The sequence below is a fragment of the Miscanthus floridulus genome, chromosome 16 (genome assembly GCF_019320115.1).
Source record: "Miscanthus floridulus cultivar M001 chromosome 16, ASM1932011v1, whole genome shotgun sequence".
Taxonomy (NCBI): domain Eukaryota; kingdom Viridiplantae; phylum Streptophyta; class Magnoliopsida; order Poales; family Poaceae; genus Miscanthus; species Miscanthus floridulus.
In genome coordinates, this window is record NC_089595.1 from 76,507,300 (window position 1) to 76,516,369 (window position 9,070).

Sequence of the window (9,070 nt, forward strand, 5' to 3'; positions counted from 1 at the left end):
TGGTCCTCCAAGAAGCAAAATAATGTGGCTTTGTCCACCGCCGAAGCGAAATACATTGCCACGAGTGCTTGTTGTGCACAAATACTTTACATAAAATAAACTTTGCTAGTGAAAGGACCTAGGATGCCGCCTAGAGGGGGGTGAATAGGTGTTTTTGAAAATTAACACCTTTAAATATGGAAATAATTAGTAAAGGGAGTTTCCAAAATCGAAACTCCAAATAAGAGTAATACCACCCCTCATAAGTTGGCTATAGAGTATACAAGGTATAAATAATGTATCTAAAAGCTATAACCCTGCAACACAAAGTTAGAACTGAAAGTAAATATTTTCAGCACAGAGCTCTAATACCGGACGTGTCCGGTATAAATACCAGACATGTCCGGTATGCACGGTTTCTGCAGAATAGCCCCGAACTTGCTCTTTTCGATTTCTATCTTCAAACCAAACTGCAGGTACCTACTAGAGATATCAGTAAACACAGAGAACCTGCACAAAAGCTAGAGCAACACAAATATCGAATGAAATGCAACTTGAGACACGATAATTATTTTACCGAAGTTCGAACTCGTTCGAGTCCTACTTTTCGTTGAGGGGGCTACGGGCGACCCAGCAAAGGTCAGCCCTAGAGGGTACCACAAAGGTCACTCTAGCCGGTGTCTTTTCCAACTCCTTTTCCTCCTTCCACTAAATGATTCCGAGGCGGTGTAATCAACCATTACAAACTTTTCGAAGCAACCACAATCTCTCGGTTGCTCTCTGGTGACGCCTAGCCATCTAGGACCGAAGAGTCCAAGAGTAACAAATGCAAATTACGAGATTGATAATATGCACAAGTGCTCAAGTGGTGGCTTGCTCTCCTTTTCAAATTCTCTCTCAACCCACAAATTGATTTTACAATTTGGATCACACACTCACTAAGAGAGGGTTTAGGAGAGTTGGCAGGGCTCAAAAACGTGTGTGTATGTCAGCAGAATCAGCAGCCTCCAAAGGTGGAGGCTTGGGGATATTTATAGCCCCCTTGGAAAACTAGCCGTTTTATAGCCGTTGCAATACCGGACACGTCCGGTATGACTTACACTGCGCCAACGGTAATTAAGTTACAGTGAAGTTATGAGACGTCGGAACTCCTGATGAATGCCGGGACTCTCGACCCTCAGCAATTTGAAAAACATGTAACTGAGTTAAAGTTAGTGAGGTGTCGGAACTCCCGACCCTCAAGGCTTTTGAAAAACTAGCTGTTGGCTTCTGGTCATCCATACCGGACACGTTCGGTATGACCAGGACAGTGAACCCTCCAAGTCAATTAGAGTGCGAGACGTCGGAACTCCCGACCCATGCTGGAACTCCCGACCATCGAAACTCCCGACGAACCAAGCCGAGAACAATAATTTTACAGCTGCTGGACAAATACCGGACACGTCCGGTATTGCCAGACCAGCAAGAAATCAGTTAGCTCTTTTGTCGCTCAAATACTCAAAACTCACATGGGTTGGCTTGAGCACTTATGAAACATTATCTATCAATATGATGCATCCCTCTTAATAGTACGGCATACCTATTAAACTCAAGATCAAAGGAAAAAAAGAATTTATATCACTTGAGTTGATTTCTTTTGAATTGATGCCGTCCCTTCCAATCTTCATCAAGTAAGGGTGCTAACAAGTTGATGTTGATCTTTTCACTTGAGCATAGCCATCTTGAGCATGTGACTTGATTACATTCATCAAATTTGAATAATCCCAAATGTATCAAGTCATTTCCATCAAATACTTCATTATAGATTTGATCCTTCACATCAATATGACCATCTTCGCTTGATTAGTACCTCAACTAAATACAAGTACTTTCTTCTTCACCCTAGCTAGGTTCTTCGGTCGCCAAGCCGTCGCTTGCCCTTCACCTTTGCTTAGTACCTCGAAGCCTTTCCTTGCTATCTTCACCATCTCAAGCCATCAGGTCACATCTTGTATTGAATCATCCATTTATATGTATTGTTATCTTTTTTATTTTAATTTAGCAAGCTTCAAATATGAGACCATTCCATATGCAATCCCTCATGTCTCATTAACTAATAATCACGAGCTTGCTTTCACATAGTACATGGAAATCCCACAATGAATAAGCCTTCACATGAATTCCATTTGTATTGTTTTCTTGTGCTTGAACTAGATTGTTTATACAACAACATATCATTTTGGCTTTCAATAAGTACCTGTGAGATAATCTATTACCTGTCCACACTTAGCAAACGGGTTAGTCCTTTAATCACGTTGTCATTCAATCATCCAAAACCCACTAAAGGGCTAGATGCACTTTCAGCTAGACTATGATGTAGTTCTAGATAAAGTACCTCTTTTGTACAACAATGAAAATGCGGTAAAACTTATAAATAATCCGGTTCAACACTCTCGCACCAAACACATAGATATTCATCATCACTTTCTTAGAGATCATGTTGTTAAAAATGATATTTCACTAGAAGGTGTAAGGACCGAGGATCAATTAGCGGATATCTTCACTAAACCGCTAGATGAGGCAACATTTTGTAGATTGTGAAATGAGTTCAATGTGCTTGATTTTAGTAACTTCACTAAAAAATAAACTTGTGTTGTCCCTTACATTGCATTGTAATATACAAAATGTTTAATGTTTTGTAATGGATATATGGCTTGTCTAACATGGTTAAGATAACCGCCGAAAAACGTGTGAAGAAGCTTAACCTTGGATCAAACTTGACAAGCAACTAGATTCACTTACACGTATTGCATTGCATATGCATGAATGTTGTTTGGTCGTTTGTCTTCAAATTACCCTCTTATTGTCTATTTTCTTAAAAAAAATTATAGCCTAAAGCAAAATATTTTTTAAAAATTTGATGGTTTGAGAGAGGTTACTCCCAAATTATAAATCACTTTAGGAATCCCGAAGAGCTAAAACATTTTAAGTTTGACCAAATTTATATAATAAGATAATAGCATTTATGGTATCAACAAAGTATAATTAGATTTTTCATTAACTATATATATTCATTAGTATAACTATTTGATGTCATAAATATTTGTATTTTTCTCTATAATTTTGATCAAACTTAAATGCTTTGATTCTCCAAGATTTTTGAAATGACTTATAATTTGAAACGGAGAGAGTATAATTAAAAATTTTACAACAAGTTATAGCAGTACGACTCATTATCCACAGTTCCATGAAACCTTGCCAGCCATTGCCAATACCACGGCCGGGCACGCACACGATCACCAAAAAGCATTAAAAGCAGGCATTATGCTGCAAAACGACGTTACCTATGAACCTATCCTCTCCCTCCTCCAACTCACCTTTATACCTGCTTGAAACATCGATCTGATCCACACAAACTAGTAATATAAATAAACTAACCAAATCATTTCCCTAAAAAAAGGTCACCAAATCATTCACCCTCAATCCTAATAAATCATGATACGGTATAATGGTATATATGGCCAAACAATTAGCAAGCGACAATCTCAAGCATGTTCTTTCACAGTTTTTATTTGTTCATTTATCTTACAAAATAGTCCCACATCATTATTCGGTATGCTCCACAGGTCCCAGCGCCACCGGGAGAGCCATCGCCGTCGTCCCAGAATCTGTCACTAGTACTTGAGACCACGTACCGCGACAGACGAAAGCAACCAAATGCGTCGGCGTCCCATCGCTCGATCATGTACACTGTCCACACTTCACCCGCCGCGCGCCATCCTCTCGACGCCCCGCCACAGCCGCCGCGTCTCCGCGAGCGGGTCCTCGGCGGGCAGCTCGGCTCGGCAGCACGGGCAGGTGTTGCGCCGGGCCAGCCAGCGCAGCGCGCAGCGCCAGTGGAACCGGTGCCCGCACGGCCTGAGCCCGCACACGCCGCGTCGTCCGCGAGCCATCATCTCCTCCCAGCAGATGGCGCACGGCGCGCCGTCCCCGGCCGCGGGTGGCAGCGCCAGCACGGCGGCGTACAACGCGGCCCCGCTCCCCTCGCCGTCCTTCGTCGTCGTCCCACCGTCGCCAGCTGCCACCGCGGCGACGTCCGCGAACCGGCGGCACTTGGCGGCCGCGTCGACGTAGGGGGCAAGTGCGGCCCAGGGCGTGGCGCCGAGGCCGGAGACGGAGAGCGCGGACGCCACCACGTCGTCCACGATCACCGCGCGCCAGTCCACGGGGGTGGGGCTGGCGGCCGCGGGGGAGTAGGAGTCGCACATGGCGAGGAGGAGGAGCGCGGCGTCGAGGTCGGGCGGCTGGAGAAGGAGGTGGTGGTGGTCGGGGCAGAGCGCCGGGAGGAGCAGGACGAGGGAGCGGAGGAGGGCGAGGCCGAGCAGCGCGGCCTTGGCGGGGAGAGGCATCGAGCGAAGCCGCGCGAGCGCGCGGGCGAAGTGCGGCGGGGAGAGGAGGAGGAACGCGAGGCGGGATCGCAGCCGGCGCGCGTCGGCGGCCAGCGCTCGCGCGAGGCCGGGGAGCTGCGCTGCTGGAACGTTGAGGAGCGCCGCCATCAGGGTTTCCGTGGACGACGGCGTCGGCGGCGACTGGCCATGGTTGTGGCCAGCGTCCATCGGGATCGGGGTGCTACAGCAGTGGAGTGGGAAGTGGAGTGAGCTGGTGGGAAATGCACACACTTTTTGCACGGTGTCGGTATTTATGCCGGGGTTTTGGAGGGCAATCGAATGCGTCTCGGATCTTGTGTAAATCTACTCATTTGTACTGCCATAGGAGGATTTTTTTTTTTTAAAAAAATAACACTCCTTGAAATGGATAAGCAATACCGTCGTTCACATGGCAATGAACAAGCAATGCAAGCAGCCACTTCTGATGTGTCGGGTTCACAGTCACTACTGCCGCAAGAACATCTCCTTCCTATTTTAATGTCAGAAGAATACATAGCGAAAACCGTTACTGTTGTTCCCGCGGCATTTTCATCCAAAGAAGACTAATCTCCGTGCTGGCATTCTAATTAACAACAAAATGTACAAGCATCTCTATAGGCCCAGATCACCACAGATTTCTACGCGTTCGGCACTGCCATGATGGCAAGAGCCTCCCTGTTCTGCCCCAGGATGTTGAACACCGTCGCGGCGATGTGCGACGGCGTCAGCCCAGCCTCGGCCAGCTGATCGGCCGGCGATCCATGGTCGATGTACCGGTCAGGAAGCACCAGCGGCCGCCACTGCACCACCCAAGCAAAAAGCCGAGTTCATCACTTGTCAGCTGACTGACGATGGAGTTCGGAACAAATGTTTCATTATCATTAGGGCGACCATCGACGGAACTTGCCTTGAGTTTGCCGTCGAGGAGGCCGTCCAGGGCCATGAACTGGGCGACGTGCGAGCCGAAGCCTCCGATGGAGCCTTCCTCCACGGTGATGAGCACCTCGTGGGACTTGGCCAGGCTCCTGATCAGGGCGTGGTCCAGCGGCTTGCAGAACCTCGCGTCGGCGACGGTGACCTTGGGGCCGTGGCGCTCCACCAGGGACGCGGCGGCCAGGCAGTACTGCACCGCTGACCCGTACCCCAGCAGCGCCACCCGGTCGCCCTCCAGCAGGATCCTGCCCTTGCCGACCTATATTGTATATGCCGATTAACAAAATTGATTGAAGATCCCCGATTGATAAAATCAGCAAAAGAGACCAATGTATGGACGTACGTACCTCGAGGGGAGTGCCTTTGTAGTTGGGCGGCAACGGGACGCCAATGCCGTTGCCTCTCGGGTACCGGAAGCAGGACGGGCGGTCGTCGATGGCGGCGGCGGTGGCGACCATGTGGCAGAGCTCGGCCTCGTCGGACGGGGCCATGACGACCATGTTGGGCAGGCAGGCCATGTAGGCGACGTCGAACGCCCCGCAGTGGGTCGGCCCGTCCGCGCCGACCAGCCCGGCCCTGTCCATGGCGAACCGCACCGGGAGCTTCTGCAGGTCGACGTCGTGCACAACCTGGTCGTAGCCGCGCTGCAGGAACGACGAGTAGATGGCGCAGAAGGGCTTGAGGCCCTCGCAGGCGAGGCCGGCCGCGAACGTCACGGCGTGCTGCTCCGCGATCCCGACGTCGAAGCACCGGCTCGGGAAGCGGCGGAGGAAGTAGTTGAGCCCCGTGCCGCCCCCCATGGCCGCGTGGATGGCCACGATCTTGCTGTCCTGCTCCGCCTCCGCGATGAGCGCCTCGGCGAAGTAGTTGGTGTAGGACAGCGTCTTGGCGGGGGACTTGAACTGCTTCCCGGTCGCCGGATCAAACTTGGCGACACCTGCACGCACCGCATGCATCAAAAGCCAGAACGACCAAGATCACGCACAGATCGATCCGGTACGATCTGCTAGTAACATATCAGGCAACACAATGGCGTGCTCAAGTCATCATGCGGTGCGTGTGGTACCGTGGTACTTGTCGGCGGCTCGCTCGGCGTAGGGGTAGCCGCGGCCCTTCTCGGTGATGACGTGGATGAGGACGGGGCCGGTGCTCTTGGTGCTCTTGACGTCGTTGAGGATGGTGATGAGGTCGTCGATGTTGTGGCCGTCGACGGGGCCGATGTAATAGAGGCCGAGCTCCTCGAAGAGCGACGAGCCGGGGCCGCTGATCATGCCGCGGGTGTACTCGTCCACCTTCGCCGCCAGCTCGTGCACTGAGCCGCCGATCTGCTTCGTCACTCCCTGCACACGCAAGCACGCCAACGGTCGGTCGGTCAGAGATGCAAACCTGGGACGCCGATTCCTTCTATAAACCTTGTCGGCCCAACAAGAATGGGCCGGTTAGAGCCTAGCCCAGGCAATTTTATTACCAGTACAGTACTATACAAGATGAAAAGATTCAATAAGCTTGAGTATTTTGAGACGATGATTAAACTATTTCTAGAGTCAACTTGTTGCATCGATCCATCCATCCATCCTTTGAGCAGCTTTGTTTATAGTACAAAGATTGCCTAGTGGGCACTACTCGAATCTACAGATTGTTGCTAGTATACGCTGCATCATCGACATTTCTGGTGGTGAACATGTGTCCATGCATGGCCCCTAGAAGAAGATTAGTGCACGTCACTCTGCATCTGACGCAGCTTATTTTGGCACGTACTGCTAATGTTAACGAGTTTCGTTCAGGCGCTTTCGTACGGCAGATTCAAGAAACTCCAAAGCTCATCGCGTCACGGTGATACTGACACGTACGTTACGTCTGCTGCCTACTGCCTGATGATGCCAGCTAGTTGACACTTTCCCATTTGATTCCTAATTTTGGTGAGTTTATCTTAATTTGAATAAAAAATATATATGCACAATACGAATTACTGCTTATTGCCATTTCAGGAAAAAAAAATCTACACGCTGCCGTGCCGTGAGAATGAGGCCAGCTCGGAATTTCATTTCAGCCTCTGTTTATGTGCACCACTCACTGCTTTTAACGTGAGTGACGCGTGCCTAACCGGACCGTTGAAGGTTTGTGCGGACAGGACATGACGTACCTTGGCCACCTCCCTGAGCTCCCTGAGCGGGCGGCTGGACTGTAGCTTGCTGAGGGCGCTGCTGAGCGCGCCGACGGGCGGCACGGGCCCGTCGAGCGTGGCCGTGGGCAGGGACACCTGCTTGTTGTCGTTGAGGATGATGATCATGTCGGAGTCCAGGTACCCGGCGTTGTTCATGGCCTCGTACGCCTGGCCCGCCGTCATGGCGCCGTCGCCGATCACCGCCACCACGTTGTTCTTGCCGCCCTTGAGGTCCCGCCCCACCGCCATCCCGAGCGCCGCGGAGATGGTGGTGGAGCTGTGGCCCGTGCCGAAGCAGTCGTACTCGCTCTCGGCGCGCTTCGTGAACCCCGCCATCCCGTTGGTCTGCCGCATCGTCGGCATCTTGTCGCGCCGCCCCGTCAGGATCTTGTGCGGGTACGACTGCAATCATCATCATAAACAAACAAACAGTGGGATGGTTAGCCTGATCTGTCCGCGACCTGCCCGGCACGCTCACATGGCCGCGCACGTTAACGTTACCCAGAGCGGAGCCGCGACCGCGAGCGCCATTGGCGGCGGCTGTGGCGTACCTGGTGGCCGACGTCCCAGAGGATGCGGTCCTGCGGCGCGTTGAAGACGTTGTGCAACGCGACGGTGAGCTCCACCACGCCGAGGCTGGACCCGAGGTGGCCGCCGGTCTTGGACACGTGGAAGATGACGTCGGACCGGAGCTCGTCGGCCAGCTGCCGCAGCTCCTTCACCGACAGGTTCTTCATGTGGACGGGGTAGTTGATGGTGTCCAGCAGCGGCGTGGGCGGCCGCTGCGAGTAGTACTCCGCCTCGCGCTCCGACAGCGACGCCGACACGCATGCCGGCCGACGCCGAGGCTGCACGCGGCATTATATTGGCCATCAAATTTAACCACCACAGCTGAACTGAAACACGCACGCAGACAGGCCAAGAAAATTAAGCTTAGCAGGCAGAGGACATGCTTACCCTGAGAGGCCTGGCCTGGATCAACTTGTGACCATGGAGCTGCTCGACCGCCGAAGCGAAATGGGAGTCCTGAGGAGCTGGCACGGCGAGGAATCCCCTTGGAACAGAGAACGTCGTCGACAGCGCCATTGCTTCTTTTCCTCCTGCTCAACTCAAGAATGCAACAGGTTCTGCCTGCCAATGGTGGCAAACCAACTGCTCGATCGATTTCCTGAAGAAGAACTGACCCAAATGCTAGTGGCGAGCTTGAGCTGCGAGCTAACAGTGGCACTGACAGTGCATGAATGGTGAGGGGATTTGGAAAGTGGCGCGGGAGGGGGTGTGTGGAGGCGCCGGGGATGCGCCTGCCTATAGCAGCAGTAGTGCGTCCGGTCCGGGTGCTGAGGGAGGGGATGCGGGATGGCGATAGGGGAGGGCGGGAGGCCGATAAGGGGAGTGTGTGTGACTGTGTGGGTGACCACGGAGGTGGGGAACGCCATGGCGGCGCGTGTGGCTGGAAATTCGCCTGTGCCGCAAGTGCTCTGTGCTCGTTTTTTTCCCCTCCAGTTGTCTCCTCGCGCATCGGGCAACCGGCTGGAGCGAGTCCAGTGAGAGCAATGGGCGTCCTACGAATCTCGCACGCCATTGGACC

At 52.0% G+C, this 9,070-nt stretch overlaps 2 protein-coding genes across 2 annotated transcripts; both read right to left on the bottom strand.

The window, feature by feature from the left end:
• Positions 1–3,115: 3,115 nt before the first annotated feature.
• Positions 3,116–4,747, bottom strand: LOC136511735 (E3 ubiquitin-protein ligase SGR9, amyloplastic-like). The gene has a single exon (XM_066505773.1). The coding sequence runs from the start codon at positions 4,572–4,574 to the stop codon at positions 3,720–3,722; it is 855 nt and encodes a 284-aa protein (XP_066361870.1). The 5' UTR covers positions 4,575–4,747; the 3' UTR covers positions 3,116–3,719.
• Positions 4,748–4,943: 196 nt separating this feature from the next.
• Positions 4,944–8,850, bottom strand: LOC136511733 (1-deoxy-D-xylulose-5-phosphate synthase 1, chloroplastic-like). The gene is made up of 7 exons (XM_066505772.1): positions 8,440–8,850; positions 8,034–8,330; positions 7,462–7,884; positions 6,385–6,658; positions 5,666–6,255; positions 5,293–5,577; positions 4,944–5,185 (listed from the first exon to the last, which is right to left on the bottom strand). Exons 1-7 carry the CDS (start codon positions 8,566–8,568, stop codon positions 5,024–5,026), a joined length of 2,160 nt encoding a protein of 719 aa, XP_066361869.1. The 5' UTR covers positions 8,569–8,850; the 3' UTR covers positions 4,944–5,023.
• Positions 8,851–9,070: the final 220 nt, after the last annotated feature.

Bases quoted from the DNA above. Each gene is read 5' to 3' on its own strand.
- LOC136511735 (XM_066505773.1), bottom strand. From the start codon at position 4,574: ATGGACGCTGGCCACAACCATGGCCAGTCGCCGCCGACGCCGTCGTCC.
- LOC136511733 (XM_066505772.1), bottom strand. From the start codon at position 8,568: ATGGCGCTGTCGACGACGTTCTCTGTTCCAAGGGGATTCCTCGCCGTG. The intron at 8,331-8,439 runs GTAAGCATGTCC...TGCCGCGTGCAG, and splicing joins TCCAGGCCAGGCCTCTCAGG to CCTCGGCGTCGGCCGGCATG. The intron at 6,659-7,461 runs GTACGTCATGTC...TTGCGTGTGCAG, and splicing joins AGCTCAGGGAGGTGGCCAAG to GGAGTGACGAAGCAGATCGG.